This window comes from Eutrema salsugineum, unplaced genomic scaffold, assembly GCF_000478725.1.
Source record: "Eutrema salsugineum unplaced genomic scaffold, Eutsalg1_0 scaffold_1, whole genome shotgun sequence".
Taxonomy (NCBI): Eukaryota; Viridiplantae; Streptophyta; class Magnoliopsida; order Brassicales; family Brassicaceae; genus Eutrema; species Eutrema salsugineum.
Window position 1 is genome coordinate 6,066,104 of NW_006256909.1, and position 27,442 is coordinate 6,093,545.

Consider the following 27,442-nt stretch of genomic DNA (forward strand, 5'->3'; position numbering starts at 1 on the left):
ATAGCTTAAAATTGATTATTTAATAGTCTGTGGAATCAATATAAGAATCTCAGAAAATGATGTTTAGTAACTATCTAGTTTTTACATTTCATATTAAAACAAAATGAAATGATATCGCTCTCTAAACAATAAATAGAAAACAAAGGTTGTTGATTAATTGTTAGACCTTAAAATATTATTACTACTATTTACTAGGCATAGATAAATGGAGGAAGTGCTTTTGATGTAGTGGTTAATCAAAAAATGATACTGAGTTAATTTAGTAGGGTGAAAGGTTGAACCATATCTGCTTTAAATTTCTGTGTCAATAGGATTATCTATTGATTGACAAATAGTTTGATAGATAAATACTTATAGAAACCAAGTGATATATTTACCTAAACTGTACAGGGCTTCTACACTTTATATACACTAGCAAACAACCTGAATATCCATCTATTTATTCATCAGCAAAATCAAGCTCCACAATCTGAGCTTTTCTCTTAGCAGCTTGTGGATTATGACCCATTTGTGGATCGGAGAAGAAGTCTGAGGCGGATCTCGGCGCCGAAGACGGCGACGGCAACGTCGCTACTAGATCTAACATTTCCGATTCACTGATTCCTCTGTACGGGAAGCCTGAGTTGATCCCGGAGATGGAGGAGTTATCAATAAAACATAAGGATGTTAAGAAAGAAAAAAAATGTTTTTAAACCCGGCCCGGCCAGGCCCTGTACTGTACAAACTTGACCGGATTAAGCTATTATGAAAACAGTTCTGATTTTTTTTTTTGTTTTCTCGTTAAGGCTCAAAATCAAACTGAAGGTAATTATTTCTTGCAATCGAATCTTTGGTTTGGCCAGAAATGTGAGCAGATTTTCGAACTCAAGGGTATAAAAGTCTCTCAACCAACCAGTTAGAGAGGTTGTAATTCAATAAATTCAAAGATGGTCCAATTGTACAAGGTTGATCGAAAAAGTTGCAGAGAAAACATTTGTTATTCATCCCCGCCAAGTCATTTGAAAATAGTGACTGGACTTGACTTGTTCTTTCTTCTCTAAAAAAAAAAAACCGACTAAAACCGGTTAATCTGTCAGGAAGTCACTACAAGAAGGACATAACCGGCTATACAAACACAAAGATCGAACACAACAAAACAGTCTCGTTCAACATGTTGTCACTTATTCTTTTATCTATATTCCCCTAAACAATCTACATATACAACACATTCTACCTCCAACCGAGAGCTCCTTTCGTGACTAAAATTGAGTTATGGTTTCTGAAGTAGATTCAATCCTACATGAAGTAGCTGAGTGATTTCTTCTTTCTAGATCCACCTTCTCCGTAGAGTTCGTTCCATTGTTGAAGCCCTGTCATGTTCACCGATTCTGACGAGACGCTCGCGCACACCTGATTCAATACCAGGGACAACGGTTACAGTTTTTCTCTGAGCCTGAGTCTGATATGAAAAACGAAAACAAAAACCAAGCATAAGTAAATCTTACCTGCTCATGTGCGTATCTGAAATCCTGCATGTTTAAAGCTCGGATATCAGAACTTCCACTTAGAGCTGGAGGAGCTTTACCTTCAGCCAGAGCATCATCTCGCTCCTACAATCAATCCATAATATCCCATCATAAACATATATTATATTACAGTGAAGTTTACGCATGATAATGTGTGTGTATACACAGAAAACTCAGGCAGAGAAGAGAACCACCTTTGTTAATTGCCCCTTGCAGAAAAGTTCAGGCCGCTGTAAAGGAAGCATAACCAATTCCTTTAAGGTGTCTTTCACATTCTCAAGTGCCCCAGTGTCATCAAATGAAACACCAATGTCACTGGGCGGAATGACATCACTTAAAAGCCTCTTCTCAAACTCATTTTCTGTCACAACGTCCTGAAAGCAACAGAGAAAATTAACAGTTGTTATATGATGATAGAAGCCATTTCTTTTAATGTGAGCCAGTATGCAAATAATTTAATTCATTCCAAGACAATTTGCTAACCTTGAGAGAATACTTTAAGCTCGTAGATTCATTTAGAAGAGCCTGTAAAACTCCAATTCCAAATTCTATGCTGCAAGTCCAAAGTTCGCACTCAGTACTGATATATAAGAGCAGTAATGCACAGAGACAAGCTGCCAATTACCTATCAAGAGACAACACATTCCTAGTATCTGGATCAACATCAGGGTTACGCTTTATATGGTCACTAAGAGCCCATCCAACGATATTTTCTGCACCTGAAGTAGAAAGTCAAAGTCAAGTGTTTAGAAAAGCATTCCATTGTCAATTCCTTCACATTCCAAACCATTGTGCCGAACAAAGGGAAAACATACTGTCGCTTTGAAGTGTGAGATCCTTCATGCACAGCGTCTCAATTCCTTCACATTCCAGATCACATCGTCCCAGCACCTGAATGAAGATGCAATAATCGATTCGTTCTTAAAACTTCTGTCAAGCCACTGTTTTAAAATAGGAAATGGAATTGTGCCTTATGGAAAAACAGATAACCTAGTACACCAGAGAAGAAGCAAGCAATTCTAGAAGGTATGCTATCAATACTTGCTATTCTAGCAATCAAGATTTTAAAGAAGAGGAAAAATAGAGGTAAATGCTTTCACGAGCAGCCAAAATGCCACAGATTTAATAGAGCCAAATATGCAAATGAGTGCACCCAAGAAAATTAAAAATTTCTCACTGGGATTGAAATCCAATGATTTCAGTCTGATATGTCCAGACATAAAATGCTGCCATGACCTTTTTCCAATTACATACTAAATCCAAGAAGACAGCTAAAAGCATATCCCATGACCATATATTCAGAGGAAAGACATACCTTGCGCAAGTGATTGAAATTAGCCTTCATTTTCAGAGTCTCAGCATCACGATCTAACTGATGGTTCCAGGATGTAAGAAGATCCTCATCCTGGGATTAATTACTCCATTAAGTCTAAAGTTTTTTTGACATATATCAGACGAGAATGCTTATGTCTAGTAGAACATAGTTACAAACCTGTGGCATATGAATAGTAACTTTATTCTCAAAGAGCTTCGTTAGAAGTTTCGTTGCTTTCGGAATTTCCTTGCCAAGCTCACGTAATCGTCCAATGTCCTGGGAATATTAAGCAAAGGTAACATTAGTCCCACCACTCAATAAGAGAAGGAAATACTCTGCGAATTTGCACTAGCCAGTTGAAATCAGAATAGCTGGATCAAATAAACTAGAGGCTTGTTTCAAAGGTGCATGCAGAGCTGAAGCTGACTAGAAAACAGAACAGATGAGAGTTAATGTAAGGCATATATGAGCATGAACCAATCCCACTGGTCAGGAAAACAAAGTTAAGACATAACGGTCACAAAAAAAGCAGCAGAAGAACCCGGAAGACATGCATTAAATGGTAAAAGAAAATGGCCATCTGCCTCAAGAATGACTATACTAATTTTGTTATGTTAAATTTTCCTACTTATGAAACAAACAAAGAAAAGAGGAGAAGGCGTTGATTTACTGGAAAAGCTAAGTCCAGAAGAGCAGTTTGGCTGCCGCCGAACTTGGTGAAAAATAGACCTCCAGGATGAGCCTGCAAAAGAGATGAATTGATGAAAACAAATGAGCTACCTATGGATTAGAAACCAGAGAGTAATAAGTAACCAAGTCGAAGGAAACTGTGCTCACATTGCAAAGATACTCAATTTTAGTCGATCCTGAGACTTATTATATTTGCAATTAATATCTTTTACAATTACAAGAAGTTTTACAGAGGTCCATTCCTAAGATCTTGAAAGACCGACTACCCTAACAAATCACATAGTGCCTAACACTTGCACTCTAAAATATTTGAATGGATATATTTATGAGGACGAATCAAGTAAACATCTTCGTGAACACACAATATTCAAAGTCTACTTCAACCTATGAAATAAGGAAATGCAGCAGCTATAGAATGGTCACAAACAAACAATTGGTACTGATATAAATGCCTGTGAAACGCATAAAGAAAAAAGGAATCACACTTATTTGCCCTAGGACAACTTTCTATTTAACTAAATGAGCTCAATGCATGCAATTAGGGAAAACGCATTGCACAGTAGATACCTTCTCCTTGCGATTATCAGTGTGTGTCTGTGAACCGATCACAATAACGTTTTCAGGGAGATGTTCAAGTCTGCTTTTAAACGCAGAGTACGAATCGGAATTTCCAACGACAAACTTCTCAGAATCTTTCAAAAATAGAATAAACGGACAAGTTCTGCTCTCATCATGGACAACCTGTACAGACATAAAGATATAAACATATGGAAAATATAAGACCCAGAACAAATTTATCACTTTGCAACTGATAGAACAAGTACCTCAAACAATGTGTTAATAAGTACTTTATCCAGATCCTCAGAACCCGAGCTTTCGAACCGAAGATCAGCAGCTTTAGAAAAGAAACAGAAGAAACAGTTTGTGAGACAAGAGCTGCGGGGGACCAGTAAGCAATGCACTACGGAACAAGAAGTACCATTGCAGAAGACCCCAAGCCCCTTTTCACACAGATCACCAAGATCCACTCCATCAGGTATGGGCTTATCAAATCTAACACCCACTTTTTTGGTGTTAATTTGCATAAATGACCCCGTCAAAGAGAGAATCTCAAAACGACCCTGATAACAATAACATACACAACCCAAATACATTTGAAGGAAACCAATAGAAAGAAGTTCATTATTCATTTATATATGAGAAGTGAGAAGTGAGAAGAGAGAAGAGAGCATTTAGACCTCAAAAGTTAGAGTACCGCCAGATGTCATAGATTGACGAAGCGTAACATTGGAAATGGGACCATTTGCTGAAAGGATGCAGATAGCACGAGATCCTTGTTGAGAGAAGGTCATTATCTTCATTGTCACATCCTGCACAAAATCAATGTGTCCAGAGATCAGCTAATTAAATGATCATAGTTAGGATATTTGATCATATTCATATCAGAAACGAAATTCAGAAAACCCCACCTCTCCGGCATTTACAGTGAGCACATGACTAAAGTTCGCACCAACTAAATTTGCTGGAGTTCCTACACCTGTAAAATTGGTATCAACTGGAGAAGTCAAAATCAGAGCTGAGAAAACAAGACATTAAGATATTCATAGGCACAACGAAATAAGATGAAATGAATTCATGAAACAAACACAAGACGAGGATGATTTCTCTTAATCAGAGTTGTTTTGACTTTTCACTCTAAATGTGGAGCTTTTTGGGAAATGTTGTGATGTCCCTATTCTCATACTTCCTTAAAGTCGTAGCCTTTTCTTTCTTTTTCAATAGCTTATGACTTCTGACAGAAGTTCACTTCTTATACCAACATCCTTCGATTGATAGCAAAGGCAAACCGTATTAATCAATATGAATCACATCTTATAAAAAAACATTACCACTTGGACCCTGACCAGCAGGCTGACCACCCTGTCTTGATGGTGATCCTCCTCCTCGTCCTCTTTTAGGAGGGCGATCACTTCCAGGTCCCAGTCCTGGACTCCTTTTACTATTTGTCAACTGTGGTTGAAAATGCTGCGGACGGAGACAATCCTGTTATAAGCAAGTTTATAGAATCGTCACAAATATATCAATCAAACTATAGCTTGAATTTTTTTTTTTAAAAAAAAGGCCTAACCCACCCAGTGTGAAGAAAAGCTGATCATCTCCACACGGTGCCCATTGGGAATGCACCTCCCTTGGTGTGCATTGAAACACTGATAGCAGAGGTTCAATCGTTCGTTAAAGCAATGAATTAAAGCAGGACGAATTTGGCAGTTTTGACATAAAGGAGACTCCGGATGTCCGCCCCTGAAAAGTACATGGTCGTGGCTAGAGCCAAGGGATATCCTTCTTTCTCTATAGTGCCAAGAATATTTCAATGGCATTGAAGTTGTGCATAAGAAGCATGGTGACATTATTTCTGTAAACAAAAAAAAAGAAAAAAAATTCATTAATGGCAACTTTCGAATATGAAAAGACTAAAGGTAACATAAGAAGCATAAACAATAGTGTACTACCTTGAGGTTGACCAAATCTTTGTTGAGGCTGATTAGGAGGACGAAGCTGCAAATCTAAGATGTAGCACAGCAAAACTTATCATCTTATGAAAAGAGTAACTGTAATATAAGAGGTAGATAGTAGTTGAAAATAAATAGTTTACTACCTGCTTCACGAGGATGATTGGGAGGACCAATTCGTAGACCTAACATGTTGCACAACATATCAAACGCTTTTGAATATGAAAAGACTAAAGGTAACATAAGAAGCATAAACAATAGTGTACTACCTTGAGGTTGACCAAATCTTTGTTGAGGCTGATTAGGAGGACGAAGCTGCAAATCTAAGATGTAGCACAGCAAAACTTATCATCTTATGAAAAGAGCAACTGTAATATAAGAGGTAGATAGTAGTTGAAAATAAATAGTTTACTACCTGCTTCACGAGGATGATTGGGAGGACCAATTCGTAGACCTAACATGTTGCACAACATATCAAACGCTTTTGAATATGAAAAGACTAAAGGTACATAAGAAGCATAAACAATAGTGTACTACCTTGAGGTTGACCAAATCTTTGTTGAGGCTGATTAGGAGGACGAAGCTGCAAATCTAAGATGTAGCACAGCAAAACTTATCATCTTTATGAAAAGAGCAACTGCAATATAAGAGGTAGATAGTAGTTGAAAATAAATAGTTTACTACCTGCTTCACGAGGATGATTGAGAGGACCAATTCGTAGACCTAACATGTTGCACAACATATCAAGCGCTTTTGAATATGAAAAGACTAAAGGTAACATAAGAAGCATAAACAATAGTGTACTACCTTGAGGTTGACCAAATCTTTGTTGAGGCTGATTAGGAGGACGAAGCTGCAAATCTAAGATGTAGCACAGCAAAACTTATCATCTTATGAAAAGAGCAACTGTAATATAAGAGGTAGATAGTAGTTGAAAATAAATAGTTTACTACCTGCTTCACGAGGATGATTGGGAGGACCAATTCGTAGACCTAACATGTTGCACAACATATCAAACATTTTCTGAAAAGAGTGAATGTAATATAATAGTAATTGTCAGTGGAAAACGTACTACCTTGAGCACGGTGTCGAGGCCGAATATGAAAGCCAAGTTCCAGATCAAGATTAGGAACAAAACGTTGTTGTCTTGGACCAGCAACACAGTTCTGTTGTAACCAGTTTCTTTTAGAACTACGGCAATGAAATGTGATAAAACTCAAAAATCAAAACTTTATAGACATAGACTCTCACCATGTGTGAAGAATACGGAATCACGAAGACAGAGTGGTTCATCAGGACACAGCCCCTATGCTCTTCTGTATTGAAACAATTGTAGCATAACGTTCTGTTATCGACGTAACATTTTATAACGGCAGGTGAACGCAAGCATAGCTGACACAGGGGCGAATGTAGATGCCCATTGTGATTCCAATAGTGGGTTGAAGAACTGTGCAAAGCCACATTGCAAATTCTGGACTCTCTATGAGTCCAGCAATAGTTCAACTTTGTTAGGTTATGGCAGATGGTACACCTCTGATCCATTTAATCTACCAAAGAAAAACGAAAAAAAACTTTAGATTGCCAAATGACTTGTAAGAAAAGATATAAAGAAACTAGAAGAAGTAAAGAAACGAAGGAAGAGTTGAAGAAAACACGAAACAGAATCCAGAACGATTTACCATCCAAATCAAAAAAAGTTACAACTGCTAATATCACCTTGAATGTTTATATCCGTAACAAAAGATGATAATTTCCAGTTTAATCCACCCGAACCAAAGATTACGTTGATTCAATCACCCAGATTTCAAACTAAAACCAAAACAAAACAAAAAATCAATTCCACCATTAATCTTGAAATGGTCGACACTACCAGAAACGATAATTACCCAGAATAGAAACTTACACTCAATCCGTTTGCTTGACTTAGCGAAGTGAAATTTTACAAATCCGATCAAAGTCGTGAGAGAAGAGAAGCGTCAGCGAGGAAAGACGACAAAAGAGAAAGATCTTGAGTTCTCCAACGCAAGAAAGAAAAAGAGATGAAAGGATTCGTTCGTCTAAAGAAGCGGACTTAGCAATAAAGCAACGAAAAGATTGAAGAGTACTAGACTTAAAAGAAGAATTATCTCCGAGTTATTCAAGAACAGAAAAATTTGAAGGAGTGAAGAAAGAAGAGGGAAAACGTACCATTATAACGACACCGTTTCGGCCCGTCCAGTGGGCCACTCTTGCGTCCCGTCCAGTGGGCCACTCTTGCGTCCCGTCCAGTGGGCCACTCTTGCGTCCCGTCCAGTGGGCCACTCTTGCGTCCCGTCCAGTGGCCCACTGTTGCATTTCGATAATCGTTGTCTGGCCCAAAAACTACAATCTGGCAAAATTACGCCGATTGCGTCGCCGGCGTCCACGATGGGAGAGAGGGACGAGCTCGGTTAAATCCCCTCCTCTCCTTTCTCGCTTCCACTTCCGGTGTCTGAGACAACACCGCTCGGACGATTCTCCGGCAACCGTCCATCAGTCTCGTTAATCTTGGTCGCTTGCTCGGCGGTGAGGACGACGTTGCCAGCGTGGCCATTGTCGTTCTCCATGGGCATGACTGTAACCTAGGGTTTTCGAATCCGATTACGGGAGATGAGCGAAGGGATTTTGGGGGATTGGTATCGAAAGGGAATTATTCAGGAATCTGAGAAAACAATGACACGACGAGAGACGAGACGAGAAAAGGTAAAATAGTGCTTCTCTTAGCTGATTTCAAAGTGGAAAAATTCCAGAAAAATCATTTTGTGATTAATGAAAAAGTTAAGAATCTCTTATTTTCATCTCCATTCCTAATACTCAGACATTTTCTCTTTTTAAAACCAGATAACAATTATTTGGCCCAACACACAGGTGTCCGATTTTGGGCCCAATTTTTTCTTTCATTCTCAAACCAATTAGCAGCCGCCACGTACTTTACTCCTCCTAAGCAGCGGTTTTTAATTAAGTACTCCTAAGACCGGTTCTTCAGCTTTAAACCTTTTTTCATTTATTTAATGCCCATTAATTTTGTAAGAACCCCATTCAGATTTAGTGATTTAGAGCATGTCCATCAGGGGTTCTTCAAGAGTTCATGGTACAGTTTTTAAGACGAAATTCAATAAAATAATAATTTTAAAGGTAGAAGTTCATGACTCAGGTTCTTCCCGACGAATCTGAAGAATCCAAGTTCATCACACGTGGAACATCCTGATTGGTCTAAAAAAATAATTTTTAAATTTAAAAAAATAAAAAATAAAATCCAAAAAAAAATATTATTATATTCGGATGAACCTCTTTCTCAGAAGTTCACTGATGGACATGGTCTTATGGATGGAGGTGGTCTGACATCATGCTCGTTTTTTACCTTCTTTTGTAACTTCGTTATATTAAAAGTAAATGTATCATATGACCTTGTTACTATTTATAATTAGATAAATTAAATGGGAAAAACAACTATTCAAACACTGTACATTTTTCAATAATACAATCATACTCCTATTTAGTTATTCCTTTAACTCTCTCTCTCACATATCTTTTTCCCTCCCTCACTAAAATTCGAAGCCTACAGCGACGAACACTCTCTCTCTCTCACCTATTTCTTTTTCTCCCTCACTACAATTTGAAGCATAGACAGCGATGAAAATTATAATTTATTATTGTTTTTTTTGCTCAAATGTTTCAATACGTACCTGCTCAGATTTTGTTCTCTGTGCTCTAATGGTAGAAATTATTGATTTTTTTAAGTTCTGCAAACCGGATCGAATTTTGCTCTAGATCTGTCAAGATTCATCACAAATCATGACAATGTTTCCAGAGGACGACTCGATACAAATCTGCGAGGTGTGGAACGAGAATCTTGAATTAGAGATGGCACTGATTCAAGAAGTCGTCGACGATTTCTCTTTCGTCGCCATGGACATTGATTCTAGGCAGATGTTTTAGTGCAATATATAAGTTGTTAACATGTTAAATTTATTTGTATCGCGTTAAACAAATTAATATCATACTTTAAAGTAACCTAGATAGCTGCAAATGTATTTGCTCTAAAACGTAAATATCTGCCAATGTCTTACCTCTAACTAAGTTTCAATGTTTTGAAAATAAATAACATGTTAGCGAATACAAATATTATGTTAGAGATGATAAATAAATTGTTAACGGATAAAAATAGTATATTAGAAACGTTAAATATATTATTAACGAATACAAATTTAGTGTTAGCAAGATAACATATCTTTTATTGATGTAAACTTAGTATTAGTAAGATAACATAACATTTATCATATTAATAAAGTATGTAGTATGATAATAAGTTATGTAGTTGTATAATTTATATGTTAACGAAATAAAAATGATGAAAGAGAAACTCCATACGGGAAAAAGACTCTTAACAAAAGAAAGAGGGGTTAAAAAGTAATAACACTTTCAAAGTGTTCGACAACTGTTTTATCAATTTACTGTTTTTCTCATTTACTTAATTTTGACTAGGGAAAAAAAAAAAAAAAACTTAATTTTGACCAGAATGTAGAATTTCTAGCAAATTGTCTCTTATATTTAAAGGAAATACATTTTATAATTAACGAGGATCCATATGCTATATCACGAGATATTATCAGTGGAGAAATGTACTATTAAGAACTAAGAAGAAAAAAAAATCATTCAAAGTAGAATAAATTAAAATTCTCACCAGGAAAAATACGCCCACCTTATTATATTTGATATGAATATGAGGTGTACACGTTAGTCTAAGCACAAGCTATATCCCAGTGGATACAACAATTCTATTGTTAAGAAGCTTGTAACGAGGCCCCATGGTCATGCCCTGGAGGCTTTCAAGGGTTTTAGAGCATGAATATCAGGGGTGGTTTGTTAAGTGTTTTAAGCCCGAAAAAAAAAAACTCAATTTTTTTTAGAAACGTATGTTATTTCATGACAGTAGGAGACGTCTTTTAATGGATAGGTGAAGGTTTCTGATTGGGTGGAAAATTATCAACTAAAAATGTTTGTGGCTTTGGAAGTTTCTCGGAGAAAAACAAACCTCACACATGGATCTTTTTGATAAACATAAAAAAGAACATAAATCTTTTTGTGGATCTCTTAATTTAATTTTATTAATATAATAATTAATAAGAGACCTCCATGAGTCTCTCGGCTAAAGCATCTATTTGAAGGATTCTGGTTTTTTTTTCTTTTTCTTAAAAGGTTTTGGATTTTTTGTTTGTAAGCTTTAAGCAGCTAGGCACTCTTGTGAAAGACCTCATGGGAACCTCTTAGCGTCCGTACAGTAACTGTAGATCATGTACTTTGCAACCCACCCGTGGAGTCTCGCACAAAATCTATCCAAAAAAAAAAAACAAAATTGAAGGTTGAGAGAGTGGTTGGACGACCATTTGCTGATGTAGATTAAGGAGTTGGTCCACGAATATAAGAAACTGATTCAAGTTATCTTGATTGGATTGTTTGTTTTCAGTTTACGGTCGTTGATCTTTGTTTTTGGTATAAATAATCAATACAGTCAGACCTTTATTTATCTGCTTTTTGTATCTGATTTTTGTATTTGATGTTTCTACTATGGCCGTGGGAGCCTTTTTCATAAAACATAGTTTTCTAGTTTACTAGAAAAAAAAAACTCTGTTTCATCAACTTTTGAAGGCTGTAGGTATTGTTCAACTTTTAAACTAATGAATTGTAAAATTCATAATATGAGAGAGTAGGAAGCAAGTTAACTTTGTTTGCAATAAATACTAAACTTTCATTGATTACCCAGTTGTTTATTGCTATTAATTTGCAATTCCTATAGAAAAATTAACGAGATAAGAAAGTATTAAAAGACTGGTCAAATATTTCCATTCCAATAAACGATTCATCTTTAGGCTCATCTTAAGAAAGTACTAAAAGGACTCATCTTAAGAGTAATACTTTGTGGGATCTTAAAGAGACTGAACAATAAGATTAATATAGGTAACCACCAGCCACTACTAGTCATCAACTGATAAACTTCCTTGGAAGAAACATAGGACTCTCTATATGATCCAGGAAGGTTATCCTATGAATACAGCGATCTCCACTTCTTTCAAGGTCAACTCTTCTAGCCTTGTCTTCTTTGGGATTGTAATAGAGAAGAGAAAACTGGTAGGGGTTATCGCGTGGTTCAATTATTAGCTCGCCTGTACTAATAGTACCCCTGCAACGCATTTTGTCTTCCCAAGGCCAACGTAAAACATTGAAACGAAATTTGGCATTCCCTTCTGAATCTTCCCAACAAGGAACCACGAAAGAAATTTGTGTCCACTCTTGTTTGTTGACATCCATCAGAACCCACAAGTCGAATTTAGGACTAGGTGAATGATTTGCTAAGGCGATTTTTCCGTTGTAGCTCACCAAATCAGACTCAGGAGGATATCCACTAACGTGGACACCTTCTGGTAATGTAATAAGACTAAACTCTTCAAGTCTCAAATCAAAGCTCACTAGTACATATCTGTCGCCAATGTCGGGGCAAGCTCCATAATAAATAACCCCATTCTGACATATACCTTGAGTTAAAGCGTAATAGGGATACTTACATTCGATCGTTCTCCACGATTCTTGAGCTCCTAAAGTGAGGACTTGACACCTTTGACCTTGATATCCATGTTTATCTTGAAGTACAACAATCATGGAAAGGACTTTGTATAGATCATCAACCGGATCATATCCAAGAAAGATTCCATTGAGCCACGATCTTTCGACTTTAGGTAAAGTTAAGAACTGACCCGTGCTAGGATTGCCAATGGCCGCATTAGAATCATGATCTCTACAACAGATCAAGCCACGGACTGGTGGTGAAATTTGATACCCTGGAAGAGTAATACTATGAACAAAAGAAGGATTCTCCAGAGAGGAATAGTGAGAGAGCCTCGTGTCAAAACAGTAGCGATGGAAAAGAAGACGCGGCCGAGTGGAAGATCGAGTGAGGTACAAGTCAGTGAAATACTTCCCTTGGATTATAGATGACCAGAGTTTTGAAACGCAGATGAGCTTGGACAACGATCTCGGAGGTAGTTTCGTAAGAATCTCTATTATCAGCTCCACGGGAAGAGAAATGAAGTCTTTATCATCTCTTTCCTTTGACTTCATAAGATACTGAGAACTGTTGTTCCTGATCGCCTCCTTCTTTCGAACCACCCTTTTCATGCTGGTTAGTGATTCCTCTCCCCCTCTCTTTTTTTTTTCCTCTCAAACCCTAATTTCTTTACAAACGAAAACCCTAATTTCTTTCCATGGGGCTGGAATATATAGACTTTTAAAACCCTTCCTTTGTAGTGTGTTGAAAAATCACACGTTGACATAAATACTCCTCTTCAATTTTTATTTCGTTTTATTATTTCATAAATAATCTCAATTGGTTCAGCAATTTGGTGTAACGTGTTATATGATTCGTAAGAACTATCGTCGAATTAAAAACAAAAATTTTATCGGTTTTAAGTACATTTGCTTTCAGAAAATGATGTTCACTAATTACAACAAAATGAAATACTATATCGCTATTTTGTTTTGAATATAATGTTAAATTAAAATTTTTAAAAAATATTTTTGTTACATCATGTTTCTCGTTGAGATTGAGTTTTTGAAAATAATAAGAAAACTAAACAACTTCACCGCCTAGAAGCAAACCAAAATAAATAAATAAATGAAACAAATAAAAATGAAAATACTATCGCTATCTAACAATATATAAAATAAAAATTAAAAAAATTGTTGTTGATTCATTGTTAGAGGTTGGACGACCACGTCCTTTTGTTCAAACCTTCTTGGATCATGTAGAAAAACTTTTGCTGATGTAGATTAAGGAGTTGGTCCACTGATTATCAGAAACTGATTTAAGTAGTAGTCTTAATGGGATTGTTTGTTTTCATTTTTTACTCTCGTTAATCTTTGTTTTTCGTAAATTATTCAATCAGGTCAGACCTTTATTTATCTGCTTTTTGTATTTAATGTTTCTATGTGTTCTACGGACATGGGAGCCTTTCTTTTATAAAATATAGTTTTGAGTCTAGATATTTTTGGTTTTATCTGGTGAGGTTGAATTGGTTGTATATATATATATATAGTAAGAGCAGAGAGGGTAAGAGAGGAAGGGTGGGTTCGGAGGATGGGTTTGGTACAGACTGAAGACAAAAGGCGCATTTTGATTGGGACAGGTGGAAGATGGAAACCACCACAAAAACTTGTGAATGATCGAAAGCATGGCCATTAAGATGGTCTAGACACTGCCTCAGCTTGAAAATCTGACGCCAAAATATACATGGAATAATAAAAATACCCAGTTGCATGATTAGAGAATATCTAGATGCTAATTAAACTCGAGAAAGCGAAACATATAGTGGTAACCATAATCGAACATGTAAGCCACTTCTAGTTGACATTCTCAAATTGCACTAGTCATAATTAACAATCACGTAATAAAAACATATATATATATATATATATATATATATATATATATATAATCACCCCATACCACCATCCAAAAGAAAATCTTTGTAGCCACTCCACCAAAGAAATGGCGACCACAACATCAACCCTAGGCATAGTCTTCGCAGCTGCCCTTCTCTTGGTAGCCATCCAGGCCGTGAACGCAGACTATTACCGTCCACGGCTACCTACACTCGCGAGCCCTCCTCCCTATGTTGCAAATCCGAAGCCGCTCCCAAGTCCCAGCCCCAAACCTATCGTCTATCATCCTCATCCTACCTACCAGCCACCGACGGGCTCGTTTGAACATCAATTTCTTGATCCGCATAACTCTGTTCGGACCAGCTTAGGTTTTTATTTTCATATAATAAATAAAACATCACAGACGGCCATTTTTTATGATATAAAGTTATTATGTGTGGAATAAAATTAAAGTATTCGTAGTGTTAATCATTTGACTAATTTTACCCCATGCAGGTTTGTCTCCATTGGTGTGGGACGACAAGATCGCGAGCTATGCAACATGGTGGGCTGACCAGAGGCGGTATGACTGCTCCCTAACCCACTCGACCGGTCCATACGGTGAGAACTTATTTTGGGGAAGTGGCTCCGACTGGACACCAACTTTCGCAGTGGAGTCATGGACCGTGGAGGCTAAGTCCTACAATTACATGACCAACACATGTGAAGGCGGTATGTGCGGTCACTACACTCAGATTGTGTGGCGCGACACCAAGAGGCTAGGTTGCGCTCGAGTTGTCTGCGAGAATGGTGCAGGAGTTTTCATCACTTGCAACTACGACCCACCGGGTAACTACGTTGGAGAGAATCCTTACTAACTTTGTCTAACACTTTGGTTTTATAATAAAGTCGTTGGTGATTTCTTAATCAATATTTTAGTTCTTCGTGATTTTAATTTCTCTTAAAATTTATCAACGTATGGATCTTATTTATCAACGTATAAATCTTATGTTGGTGATTTTAAGAGCATTTTGTTGTTCCTACTTTTATTAATTTTGTAATGGCCAAGTCCACAAATTATATATTTTCATGGTATACAAAGACATTCCATAGTTCCATTCAATTTCTAGATCAAATACTACATACAATTTATTGGCCTATGTAAATCATCCCAAATTAATATGTGGCACTCATTCTCGGATAGATTGACACAACTACGATAATTGACCAGAAAAATTAATCATCTATTGAATAAAGATTTGATTATTTCATAGGAAAGCTTTTATATATTAGGTATCATTAGAGGACTGAGGAAGCAAAGGACCGGAAGATTGTGAATGTAAACGGGCATCAAAAGAAACATGTAGGAGATAAATGAAATTTAAACACAAACCAATTTTTTAACCGATTTGGAATATCTAAAAACCATATTATCTTTCATAAATTTTTGTATGTTGGGCATTCTTACGGATATATATAAATAACCGTAAATGCAATTACAACCATCATGTAAAATAACCAGTATCACAATCCCCACAAAACATCTATTTTTCTAGTAAAATACACAACAATACATCCACCTAACTTCCTTTAAAAGTCATAACAACTTCTAAAAATAAGATCAACGAGAATTATATATAGTAGATGAATGATGGATCAATAAGGTTTCTGGCCGATGTAGTTACCAGGAGGATCATAGTTACAAGTCATGAAGATCCCACCATTGTTGCACACCACACGTGCGCATCCGACCCTCCTCGTGTTCTTCCACACGATCTGTGTGTAATGGCCACACATCTGCCCAGGGTCGCACGTGTTAGAGCCGTAATGATAAAACCTCTTCTCACTGGCCCACGCAACCACTGCATCGGCCGGAGACCAGTTGGCGCCGTATCCCCAGTAGATGTTCTCGCCGAGGGTAAACTCTCCGTTTTGGAAAGAGTGTCTCAAAGCACAATCCGACCTTCTTTGATTAGCCCAGTTTTGAGCGTAGTTCTGGAGTCTGCGGTCCCATATCAAAGGAGGTTCGAATCTTGCGGCCCGGACCAAGTTGTGTCGGAACAAGAACTGTAACGAATCGTGGTCACATCCCGGACACAAATTCTTACAGATTTGGAATATTTGACCGAGTGTTGCAGCTTTGGTTGTTGATATAGAAACGAAGAGATTTATGGCACCTAAGAGTAATATTACTCGTAAATAGGATGAGTTCATCCTCTTCTTTTTTTTTTTTGGAGATTTTATTGTCTTTTGGGTGCTAATGGTTTTCAGAGGTTCAAGTGTGGTATTTAAATATAGAGGAAACATAAAAGGAAAAGATAAATTTGTTTTGGAATTGTATGGATACAAATTTGAGTTTTTTTTTAGCGGGTCTGTCTATTTTTCAACCGCGTAACGTGGATAACCGATGTAATGATTGTAAATTTGGGGGAAAAAAAAGATATTTGAGTTGAGGATAAATATGGGTTGTATATATTATTGGAGAGGGATATGATAATGTAGATGATATGATTGTGTTATGTATGTGTTGTCCCGTGAACGTTAATGTTGTCCGTATTGGATAAAGGGTAATGATGGGTTGTCACTTGAACTTAAACACTTTAGTATGTCAACATGCCAGCCTATTTTTGCACTCACAAGTCACTACATTATTTCAGTGAGAACTATATGAATCTACACGTCTATATTTGTTTTTTTTTGTGTGTGTGTGTGTTCACTTTATCAGTCTATATTTTATATCACACATTTCACTGCAATAGAGGTGAAAGTGAACATTCTACGGTCAAATTGCCTTTGTTCAGTTGATCTCTGCTTGTAATTAGACCAATCGACATGTTTTCCCAAATCTCTAAGCACACATATTAGCTATATGAGTATTAAACTTATGTCACATCTTAATTTGAGTAGGTCAAGTTTTCAGTCAAGCCCCTCTTCAAGCGATTTCTTAAACTTTTATACGTTCATTCTTCTTTAGAGACTTCTTGGTTTGGCCTATAATCATCGGCATTTGTTTTTGCAATCACGTTTTACATAGTCTTTTCATTCGTATTTTACTTTATTCAGTGTCATTGTCTACAAATACTTAAAAATATGTGATGATGACATGTGTGCATTTACTTCTCTCTTTTTAAAAAAAATTGTTTCTGGAATATGTCAATTGTGTCTGTTGTAATCGACGTTAAATATTATGTCCGTAATTGACGTCAAAATACTTATAATTGACGTCAATAATGAACCTAATCTAAATTTTTTAAAAATTGATCTAAATCCTAAATTTATTTGAGAGAAAACAATTTTGATTAAATTTAAAAACACACCGAAAATTAAAACCATACCAAATCATTAATATTAGATTTGTTATAACACATATTATATATGGACTCTTATACCGGCCCATTAGGCCCATTAGGGCATTGTACTTAACCTAGATTCCCTATGTATTCTATATATACATTCCAGTGATTAATAAAGTTTCTAAGAAGTTTTCACAACACGTTATCAGCACGATAAGACTCTCTGAGCGAAAAACCCTAATAAATCCGGCCACCACCAAAACCCTAAAAGCAAGTCGAAACTTAAAAGACGCATATCTTCCAAACCGTGAGGAACCAGAAGACGATCTACATATCAAATCAAAGCCCTCGACGAGACGAATCTACTGGTGAAAACCGTTTGTCGATCCAAAGTCGGACGCGCCCTCACGCACACTTACAGTACACGACGATCAACCGAAAAAAAAAAACCAGATCCGAGTTTTTCCTTCTTCAACCAGCAGCTTCTCCAGTTTTGGTGATCAATCCTTGTAATTTGTAGCGGCTAACTGAGGTCTATTAGCTCCCAGTTTCATTAGCCTGTCAGAAATCCAAAGGTGGAAAAGCACACCAGCAAATGGAAACCATAGTCGTAGATAGTGGATCCAGCCACACTATCTTAAGAAACAAAAGTTACTTCATAAACCTAACCTATCAAACCGCAAATATTAGCACCATCGCGGGCCCCTCAAACCTTATCGAAGGATATGGCCATGCCTATGTGTTGCTATCAAATGGCACACAACTTGAAATACCAGATGCTCTATATTCTCCTAGTTCGAAGAGAAATCTTCTGAGCTTCAAGGATATAAGACAGAATGGTTTCCACATAGAAACCCAAGGTCAAGGGAACAAAGAATCCCTCCTAGTCACTAAAACCGTAGACGGCCATAAACAAATCCTCGAAACCATACCCGCGCTCTCTACTGGACTTTACCATGCTAAAGTCAGTATGATTGAAGCTAATACCACTCTCAAAGCCCGGTTTACTGATTATACTATTTGGCACGACCGGCTCGGTCATCCCGGTGCAAATATGATGCGTAAACTAATTCAAAACTCTCAAGGGCATACCCTCAAAGAAAACCGAGCTTATCCTCAACACCTCATGTGCACAGCTTGTTCTCAAGGCAAATTGATCACTCGGCCTTCACCAGTTAAAATCTCTAAACAAACACTTCATTTCCTAGAAAGAATCCAGGGCGATATCTGTGGACCTATACATCCATCTTCCGGACCATTCCGGTACTTCATGGTCCTTATATACGCATCGACCCGTTGGTCATATGTTTGTCTCTTGTCCTCTCGGAACCAAGCCTTCGCTAGGTTCTTGGCCCAAATCATAAAATTGCGGGCCCATTTCCCTGACTTCCCACTAAAGACTATCCGCCTTGACAATGCTGGTGAATTTACCTCACAAGCGTTTAATGACTACTGTATGGCCATGGGGGTAACCGTGGAACATCCTGTAGCACATGTCCATACTCAAAATGGATTGGCTGAATCATTCATTAAACGCATTCAATGGATAGCCCGACCATTACTCATGAGATCAAAGCTCCCGGCCTCAGCATGGGGACATGCAGTATTACATGCTGCTGAACTCATACGCATCCGGCCATCTAGTGAACACAAATATTCCCCATCCCAACTACTCTCGGGTCATGAGCTAGACATCTCCCATCTCAAAACATTTGGGTGTTCAGTATATGTACCCATTGCTCCACCACATCGAACCAAAATGGGACCTCAAAGAAGGATGGGAATATATGTTGGTTTTGACTCTCCCACCATCATAAGATATCTCGAGCCAACCACTGGAGATCTCTTCAAGGCCAGATATGCGGATTGCCAATTCGATGAATCGGTATATCCCTCTTTAGGTGGTGAGACAAACAAGCTGGTCAAAGATCTTTCATGGAATCAAACATCATTAAATTGGCAAGATCCTCGGACTCTAGAATGTGATTCAGAGATCCAAAAGATTATTCATTATCAAAAGCTAGCTAATCAATTGCCAGATTCCTTTGCTGACCCGACCAAAGTAACCAAATCGTACATCCCAGCTTGTAATGCACCAGTACGAATAGCTGTCCCAACGGGACAGACCCAAGTTGCTACAGAGTCTGCACCACGTCTCAAACGGGGCAGACCTCTCGGTTCCAAAGATAAGAATCCCCGGAAATCAAAGAAAGGTGCAATAACCGAAACCGGGATTCCTGCAATATCAGACATAGCCGCGGCTGAGACTCAATCTAATAAACCCTCAATGGAAGTTCGGGACGCCGAATCTCCAGGTTCAGAAGATAACAATGAGATCTCCATCAATTACAATATGTCCGGAATACAATGGAATCGAAAAAAAGTCGACTTAAATGCACTCTTTGCATACAAAGTAGCACTTGATGTTGCGCTCACGCAAGAGGATCTAGAACCCACGTCAATAACACAGTGTACACATCGAACAGATTGGCTAAAATGGAAAGAAGCCATAAACGTGGAGTTAAAGAGTCTCAAACTCAGAAACGTGTTCGGTCCGATCATCCGGACCCCATCACACATCAAGCCAGTGGGCCACAAATGGGTCTTTGTGCGCAAAAGGAACGAACTCGGTGAAGTCGTTCGATACAAAGCACGGCTTGTAGCACAAGGATTCTCACAGAGACCCGGAATCGATTATGAGGAGACTTATTCTCCAGTGGTGGATGCAACAACATTCCGATTCCTCATAAGTCTGGCCATAAGAGAAAATCTTGATCTGCGGTTAATGGATGTTGTAACCGCATATCTCTATGGGCCCCTGGACAACGAAATATATATGAGACTCCCAGATGGCATTGAACTAAAAGACAAAAATGCATCTCGAGATCAATACTGCATCAGGCTGAACAAATCCTTGTATGGACTGAAACAAAGTGGGCGTATGTGGTACAACCGCCTCAGCGATTACCTCATCAAAGAAGGCTACCAAAATGACCCCATCAGTCCATGCATCTTCATCAAGAAGTACTCAAACAAAGGATTTGTAATCAGCAGTATACGTGGATGATCTAAACATCCTCGGAACATCTGGTGAGATCTCCCAAACAGTCGACTGCTTAAAAGCAGAATTCGAAATGAAAGACCTAGGCAAAACAAAGTACTGTTTGGGATTACAACTTGAGTACATCAAAGGAGGAATCCTTGTGCATCAATCGGCTTATATCGAAAAGGTACTCAAGCGATTTAATATGGACCAAGCTCACCCATTGACCAGCCCAATGGTAGTTAGAAGCTTAAGTGATGACCCTCTTGGTCCCAAAAAGGATGATGAAGAAATCCTTGGTCCTGAAAAGCCATACCTCAGTGCTGTAGGAGCGTTAATGTACCTGGCTAGTCACACTAGACCAGACATATGTTTCGCCGTGAACCTCCTCGCTCGATATAGTTCATCCCCAACTCAGAGGCACTGGAACGGTATAAAACATCTCCTAAGATACCTTCGAGGTACTCAAGACTTAGGACTCTTCTATACTAACCAAAATAAAGATGGGTTAGTCGGCTTCGCCGATGCAGGATATCTATCAGATCCGCACACTGCCAAGTCTCAAACTGGCTACGTTTTTACGCATGGAGAAACAGCCATCTCTTGGAGATCAATGAAGCAGACACTCACTGCCACTTCATCAAACCATGCTGAAATCCTAGCCATTCATGAGGCTAGTAGGGAATGCGTCTGGCTGCGCTCCATGACTCAGCACATCCGCAGAGATTGTGGTATGGACGAAGACACACAGCCCACGATGATGTATGAAGACAACGCGGCATGCATAGCTCAGCTCAATGAAGGATATATCAAAGGAGATCGGACGAAGCACATTCTACCGAAGTTCTTCTCAACCTCAGACTGGCAGAAGGACGGCACTCTCAGCGTTCAGCAGGTCCGATCCAGTGAGAATTCAGCTGACCTCTTCACCAAATCATTGCCTACTTCAACACACTGGAAGCTCGTCAAACAGATAGGAATGTATAGACTTAGAGATCTGCAGTGATGCTACAATCAGGGGGAGTAATGCGTGTTGTACTCTTTTTCCTTCACCATGGTTTTGTCCCACTGGGTTTTTCCTGGTAAGGTTTTAATGAGGCAACATTCCCCAACGCATTATCGAGATCCCGATTGAGTAGCTGACCCGGTTCACTCGTCCAAGAGGGAGTGTTATAACACATATCATATATGGACTCTTATACCGGCCCATTAGGCCCATTAGGGCATGGTACTTAACCTAGATTCCCTATGTATTCTATATATACATTCCAGTGATTAATAAAGTTTCTAAGAAGTTTTCACAACAATATTATGTTTTACTTGGTACTATTATTATTTATGAACCAAATATCTTTAAATAAGTTATAAAAAAAAAAAAAAACACTCACAAGACTACCAAACAAAAAAAAAAAACAGGACTGAGTATAACTTTGACTAAGCATTTCCAGGTGGCACGGTTACGGTTTCTTAGCGCCTCCGCAAATGTAAACGATTCTCCGCCGGGAAAGTTGAGCGACTTGTCACTTCGGTAATCAGAAAGCTTTACTTCCACATGATCGCCTCCTCCTTCAGATTTCAAATCTCGATCCCCGATTCGATTCCGTCTTCACATCGATTTCTTCTGCCTAGTCAACACCAGTTCCGGTTCGGTTTATTCCTTCGGTTTCGCGCTCAACCGGATCAAATGGAGTGGATGAACCGCCTTGGAATGGGTTGTTTTGCGGCGAATCGGAGCAAAAGGGAGCTTAAGACGGAGATCGACAGCGGCGGAGAGGATTTGTTCGACGCGGCTGCCATGGAGTCTGCAGAGAAACCGGATCATTTGGTCGTCATGGTGAACGGTATCATTGGAAGGTAGATTAACTTTTAAGAATTTCAGATTACTATATTATTATGGGTTAATGACTTTGCTTTGGATCATGATTTAGTTCGGCGGATTGGAAATATGCGGCGGAGCAGTTCGTGAAGAAGTTCCCGGACAAAGTACTCGTGCACCGTGAGTGTTTTTCTTTTTAACCTATAGAGATTGTGGTTATGAAATTTCGTCCTGGATAGTTTCATTGTACTCTGTATTTCAGGATAGCATCTGAAAATTATAGTATGTTGAATTATCGATGAAATTGATCAATTATACCATAAGCAGGTAGTGAGAGTAATAGTGCAACGATGACATTTGATGGTGTGGATATGATGGGTGAAAGGCTAGCTAGTGAGGTATTATTTGCCACCAATTGTTTTCTCTTCTCTGCAACTTGAAATTAGCTTAATTTGCTTGGTGATTTTGTTATTATTGGTCTTGAAATCTTTTGCAGGTTTTGTCTGTTATTAAGAACAGAAGTGGGCTGAGGAAGATTTCATTTGTGGCTCATTCATTAGGAGGTCTTGTTGCTAGATATGCCATAGGGAAGCTCTATGAACAGCTCGGGGAAGCAAACTCTTTGGAGTCTCCTTCAAAGGCCAAGAGCGTGACAGGCGGCGAAATTGCTGGGTTAGAACCTATGAACTTTATAACTTTCGCAACGCCTCATCTTGGTTCAAGGGGACATAGACAGGTGAATGTGATGTTTTAGATTGCATGTCTAGGTCGAGATGTTTTTCTGTAAGGTTTGCAAATTATAGATCATATGTTTCAGTGTGTGACATGCTTACTCTTGTCTTCCTTGGTTCAGTTTCCAATTCTTTGTGGCCTTCCGTTTCTTGAAAGAACAGCTTCCCAAACTGCACACTTAGCTGCTGGGAGGACTGGAAAGCATTTGTTTCTTGTGGACAACGATGATGGACACCCTCCACTTCTGATCCGGATGGCTACAGATTCTGATAACTTAAAGTTCATGTAAATGCTTCCACCTCTGTGTGTTTTCATTGGTGAGATTTACACTACTCATTTCTTCTTATGACCTCAACAGATCAGCTTTACATGCCTTCAAGCGTCGCGTGGCATATGCAAACGTCAATTTCGATTGTATCCTTCCCTAAAAGAGCTTTTTTTAGAAGTAACTGTCAGTGGTTTTTTCACATTTCTTTCAACTTAAATGTTTGCCTTAACTAAGGACAAAGACATGGTTGGATGGAGGACGTCTTCAATTCGCCGTCCAAATGAGCTCCCAAAGGTATGCATTTACTTGTTACACTTACAGCTTATTCTATGCACAATCTGTAATGACCTCAAGAATTTATCAGTAACCCTTATCCATTGTCATCTTCCAGCCAAATCTTCTAGCAACTGATCCAAATTATCCACACATTGTATACGTAGAACATGGAAATGTGGACAATGGTAGTTGCCAGATAACTTCTACAGCAGTAACTGATGAAAACACTGATCTTGAAGGTTTGCTCCATTTTTCACTTGATTATATTTTTTCGAGACTTGCTAGATATAACAATACCTCTATCAGATTCTCTGGACGTGGGTTGATTCTCACATTACTATCTTTAAGCAATTAAGCCCATTGGTCTTCTTTATATCCGTAACATCACAAACTTCACGCTGTTATTGTTGTTTTTTCTGTGGAATATAGAGGAAATGATACACGGACTCGCTCAACTATCTTGGGAACGAGTAGATGTAAGCTTTCACAATAGCAAGCAACGATACGTGGCTCATAATACCATTCAGGCAAGTTTTATAATATGCACTCTAAACTCATTAGTGATTCTTTTAGCAGAAAATTTACAGAATGGTTTTGTAATGTGTAGGTGAAGACATATTGGTTACATTCTGATGGTAAAGATGTTGTCTTCCACATGATGGATCATTTCTGTCTCTAGCCCCTGAACATTTTCAACCAACTCCAGGGTTTCAACCGCTGCAATTAGTCAGCAATGTAAGATGGGGACAAGCATTACAAACATCTTTTTGTTTTTGGTTATATATATCGTATGATGCTTGATGCGATACGTTATGGTTATTTGAAATGTATTTTATTCGGTTTGAAAGATGAATCTGTACAGATCTACTCGGTCTTTGTAAATCTTTTCATCCTTCTTTGTTATATAACCCATCCTGTATGAAAAGTTATTTTCTTGATTTAGATTGAGCTTTGTTAACAGATCTCCTTTTAGAATTATCAAATTTGAATATGGTCTAGCAGCCAGAACTCATTTTTGGAGAGTTTTAAAATGTTTAGAGAATTATATTTTGAGGTCAGAGACATCAAATTCTGTTTTGTTCTATAAGATTTGGCGCTAATCCTGATATTCTTAGATAACATTAGACATTTTGTTACTAGTTGATATGTCTCGTTGGCATATCCGATGATTTCACAAGATTGAATACGGACTTGTCACTTTTCCTTTTTTGACATCAACAAACTATATACAAGTACTAAACTATACACAAACTATAGAGGAGTATTTACAATCGAATAGGACTTTTCACAATTATTGTTGCTTTTTCAGTTGTATATGCATTCTTTTGGGATCTTTTGTTTCATATGTTCACATAAACATAGAAGGAAATATTGGAAAAGGAAATGACCTACACACATGACACAATCACTGACCAATTGCCCCATATACACTTTTTTTTATAACATCGCCCTATACACACTAAAACAGCCACACATTCAATTAGTCGCTGTAGTCATTCACTATTCACGTTGTACTGATCATCCAAAAGATAATAATATATTTTTTTTGTCCAACGATAACATAGGGCTTCTTCATTTCAGTGAATGATATAAAGATAAGTGCATATGCCGAAAAAGAAGAAAATGTATCTTTGGTGCTATTTTTTTCTTTTATAAAAACTTGATGATATAGTTATTATCAATATGATTAGAAATTTGGGAGTAAAGGTGCAAAGAGAATGATTTACAACTTCGTCTCGCCGCAACGGCGACGCCAAACGGCCAAAGGATCAAGAACATCAAAATATTCGGCACGTGCCGTTGTTGCTAGTTAGTAGTTCCCTTCAATATTTCCCATCTCATAAGTACTACTAATTACTTAAGCATCAACTATAATATTGGTAGTTGTTGCTAGCTAATCATCTATTCAAAATGCTCAAAATAATATCCAAATTCCATACGAACTGTATACACATCGTATAGTCAGACAAAAATAATTAAATAAAACCCACTTTTAATACCCCGTCTGCTCCTCCAAGGTCCGGATAATTATGACCAGACCCGGTCGGACCCGGTTAACAAATTCAGAGTCCATAATGATTGCTCTGTTTTCAAGTTCCGGTGCTATTCCGCACCACCTTATCACTAACTACACTCATCTTCCATATGATCTCTGCAAGTACAGCTTTGTTCAGACCGATTCGCCGGCGTCGCCAGGTAAGTGGGTTTGACATCGCCGGCCATGATGACGAGAAACTTCTCCGGCTTGTTCTTGAGAGTGTCATCGTCGGGTTTGGCATCATCTCCGGCCTCGAGATCTCTCTCAGGCGAGGCAGAGAGTCGCCAGTAGGAACAAGCGAGGATGAGAAGAGAGAAGGCGATGAGAGCCAACATGGCGGCCAAACCACCGAAGAGATAAGGAACCGGAGAGTGCCACGGCGAGTGAGGCACCACCATGGAAGAGCTATGATTGTTTCCTTCCGCGTTTTGGTAATATTGTCTTCCTTCCATTGTCTGCATGTGTTTCTCACCGTGAAGTATATGAATGGTTTTTTTTTATTTATTAATAAATTGGTGGCAGAAGAGATTGTGTTTTGTGAGGCGCATTTATAGCAGAGAGTAAAGGAATTTGTTTAACGAACTGATGACGTTTAACAAACAATACATGAATGAATGTATACTGTGTCTCCATCTCTAGTACTTTAATAAAGTCTTAATTTTAATGGTAGATTTAATTAATACTCTTTAAAATTCCAATAATGGGTTGAGGTTAAAGTGAAAAATTATTTAAAAAATCTTGTTGTGGGTTCAAAAAATCAAGCTCAACCAGTTCAAAAAAAAAAAAAAAAGAAGAGGATTAACCAGATTCTAAGTTCAAATCCAGAACAATCGAAGATTTACATGTGCTGATATTTAGTTTAAAACTAGTACTGGATTGTAACAGCAAAATGTTTTATAGTTACCAAAAAAATTGAAATTCGTTGTCAAGAAACGTAACTTAGATTCAAATCAATGGATATTCTAGTAATTTGTGTTAATTATTCTAGTAAATTCTATTAAATTCAAATCAATTGATATGTATTTTGAATCTAAGTTACGTATATACATATATTACTAAAAAATCTCGTTTAATGTGGAGTTTCTGACAATATATAAAAACATAAAAATATACTCGTTGTAAAATGAAATGATAGAATGAGTAGGGTAATTGGAGGATTTGGTTCTCATCGTCAGCTTCCACCATGTCTAAGGACAAACTGATATTCTGTTAGTTTCCAATCACTTCCCTTACGTTCCCCATTTCCACATTCTTCCTCTTTTCTTCTTATGTTCTTTCATTTATCATTTATAATATCTATTTCTATACTATTATTTAATGTGTCCACTAGTACGTAATATTATTATGTTTAGCAATAATATATCATTTAGTCGAGTAAAAAAATAAATTCTACGGCAAAGCTTTTTTAAAGCATCCAAGCAAACAATATTGAAAGATTATTATTCGAACCTAATTAATCTGCCTCTCTTACATTAATCTATTGAGATAAATTAATTATCATTTTCTTTCTTTCTTTTTTTTGG

General features: G+C 37.8%; 6 protein-coding genes across 14 annotated transcripts; 2 read left to right on the top strand and 4 right to left on the bottom strand.

Moving 5' to 3' along the window:
* Positions 1–1,094: 1,094 nt before the first annotated feature.
* LOC18029827 lies at positions 1,095–8,825 on the bottom strand. 9 transcript variants are annotated; one of them, XM_024149298.1, is made up of 28 exons: positions 8,208–8,825; positions 7,924–7,937; positions 7,737–7,829; positions 7,272–7,567; positions 7,096–7,186; positions 6,974–7,012; positions 6,705–6,881; positions 6,558–6,611; positions 6,436–6,474; positions 6,290–6,343; positions 6,167–6,205; positions 6,021–6,074; positions 5,643–5,923; positions 5,400–5,553; positions 4,980–5,047; positions 4,749–4,880; positions 4,490–4,631; positions 4,335–4,405; positions 4,078–4,251; positions 3,491–3,562; positions 2,998–3,096; positions 2,821–2,910; positions 2,321–2,396; positions 2,131–2,224; positions 1,989–2,058; positions 1,700–1,879; positions 1,485–1,589; positions 1,095–1,389 (listed from the first exon to the last, which is right to left on the bottom strand). In XM_024149298.1, the coding sequence occupies exons 4-28, from the start codon at positions 7,560–7,562 to the stop codon at positions 1,276–1,278; spliced, it is 2,760 nt and encodes a 919-aa protein (XP_024005066.1). In that variant the 5' UTR covers positions 7,563–7,567; positions 7,737–7,829; positions 7,924–7,937; positions 8,208–8,825; the 3' UTR covers positions 1,095–1,275. The 9 variants fall into 9 exon arrangements, with proteins under 9 accessions (XP_024005066.1, XP_024005065.1, XP_024005070.1 ...); XM_024149297.1 differs by having other exon boundaries at positions 7,924–7,942; XM_024149302.1 differs by lacking the exons at positions 7,737–7,829; positions 7,924–7,937 and having other exon boundaries at positions 6,705–6,743; positions 6,828–6,881.
* A 3,195-nt stretch (positions 8,826–12,020) lies between these two features.
* On the bottom strand, positions 12,021–13,211 carry LOC18029889 (F-box/kelch-repeat protein At3g04660). Its single transcript, XM_006413207.2, has one exon. The coding sequence runs from the start codon at positions 13,209–13,211 to the stop codon at positions 12,021–12,023; it is 1,191 nt and encodes a 396-aa protein (XP_006413270.2).
* Positions 13,212–14,548: 1,337 nt separating this feature from the next.
* On the top strand, positions 14,549–15,331 carry LOC18029890 (pathogenesis-related protein PR-1). Its single transcript, XM_006413208.2, has 2 exons — positions 14,549–14,842; positions 14,970–15,331. Exons 1-2 carry the CDS (start codon positions 14,581–14,583, stop codon positions 15,329–15,331), a joined length of 624 nt encoding a protein of 207 aa, XP_006413271.1. The 5' UTR covers positions 14,549–14,580.
* A 552-nt stretch (positions 15,332–15,883) lies between these two features.
* On the bottom strand, positions 15,884–16,718 carry LOC18029891 (pathogenesis-related protein PR-1). The gene has a single exon (XM_006413209.2). The coding sequence runs from the start codon at positions 16,665–16,667 to the stop codon at positions 16,110–16,112; it is 558 nt and encodes a 185-aa protein (XP_006413272.1). The 5' UTR covers positions 16,668–16,718; the 3' UTR covers positions 15,884–16,109.
* A 5,480-nt stretch (positions 16,719–22,198) lies between these two features.
* On the top strand, positions 22,199–24,831 carry LOC18029892. The gene is made up of 10 exons (XM_006413210.2): positions 22,199–22,643; positions 22,718–22,785; positions 22,933–23,003; positions 23,102–23,341; positions 23,459–23,622; positions 23,696–23,751; positions 23,847–23,899; positions 23,997–24,120; positions 24,311–24,408; positions 24,489–24,831. Exons 1-10 carry the CDS (start codon positions 22,342–22,344, stop codon positions 24,558–24,560), a joined length of 1,248 nt encoding a protein of 415 aa, XP_006413273.1. The 5' UTR covers positions 22,199–22,341; the 3' UTR covers positions 24,561–24,831.
* Positions 24,832–25,647: 816 nt separating this feature from the next.
* On the bottom strand, positions 25,648–26,433 carry LOC18029893 (protein GLUTAMINE DUMPER 2). The gene has a single exon (XM_006413212.2). The coding sequence runs from the start codon at positions 26,378–26,380 to the stop codon at positions 26,006–26,008; it is 375 nt and encodes a 124-aa protein (XP_006413275.1). The 5' UTR covers positions 26,381–26,433; the 3' UTR covers positions 25,648–26,005.
* Positions 26,434–27,442: the final 1,009 nt, after the last annotated feature.

Bases quoted from the DNA above. Each gene is read 5' to 3' on its own strand.
- LOC18029827 (XM_024149296.1), bottom strand. From the start codon at position 7,562: ATGGATCAGAGGTGTACCATCTGCCATAACCTAACAAAGTTGAACTAT. The intron at 6,206-6,289 runs GTAGTACACTAT...GCAACATGTTAG, and splicing joins AAGATTTGGTCAACCTCAAG to GTCTACGAATTGGTCCTCCC. The intron at 5,048-5,399 runs GTAATGTTTTTT...CCAATTTTACAG, and splicing joins TGCTGGTCAGGGTCCAAGTG to GTGTAGGAACTCCAGCAAAT.
- LOC18029889 (XM_006413207.2), bottom strand. From the start codon at position 13,211: ATGAAAAGGGTGGTTCGAAAGAAGGAGGCGATCAGGAACAACAGTTCT.
- LOC18029890 (XM_006413208.2), top strand. From the start codon at position 14,581: ATGGCGACCACAACATCAACCCTAGGCATAGTCTTCGCAGCTGCCCTT. The intron at 14,843-14,969 runs GTTTTTATTTTC...TACCCCATGCAG, and splicing joins CTCTGTTCGGACCAGCTTAG to GTTTGTCTCCATTGGTGTGG.
- LOC18029891 (XM_006413209.2), bottom strand. From the start codon at position 16,667: ATGAACTCATCCTATTTACGAGTAATATTACTCTTAGGTGCCATAAAT.
- LOC18029892 (XM_006413210.2), top strand. From the start codon at position 22,342: ATGATCGCCTCCTCCTTCAGATTTCAAATCTCGATCCCCGATTCGATT. The intron at 23,342-23,458 runs GTGAATGTGATG...TCCTTGGTTCAG, and splicing joins GTTCAAGGGGACATAGACAG to TTTCCAATTCTTTGTGGCCT. The intron at 23,900-23,996 runs GTATGCATTTAC...GTCATCTTCCAG, and splicing joins GTCCAAATGAGCTCCCAAAG to CCAAATCTTCTAGCAACTGA.
- LOC18029893 (XM_006413212.2), bottom strand. From the start codon at position 26,380: ATGCAGACAATGGAAGGAAGACAATATTACCAAAACGCGGAAGGAAAC.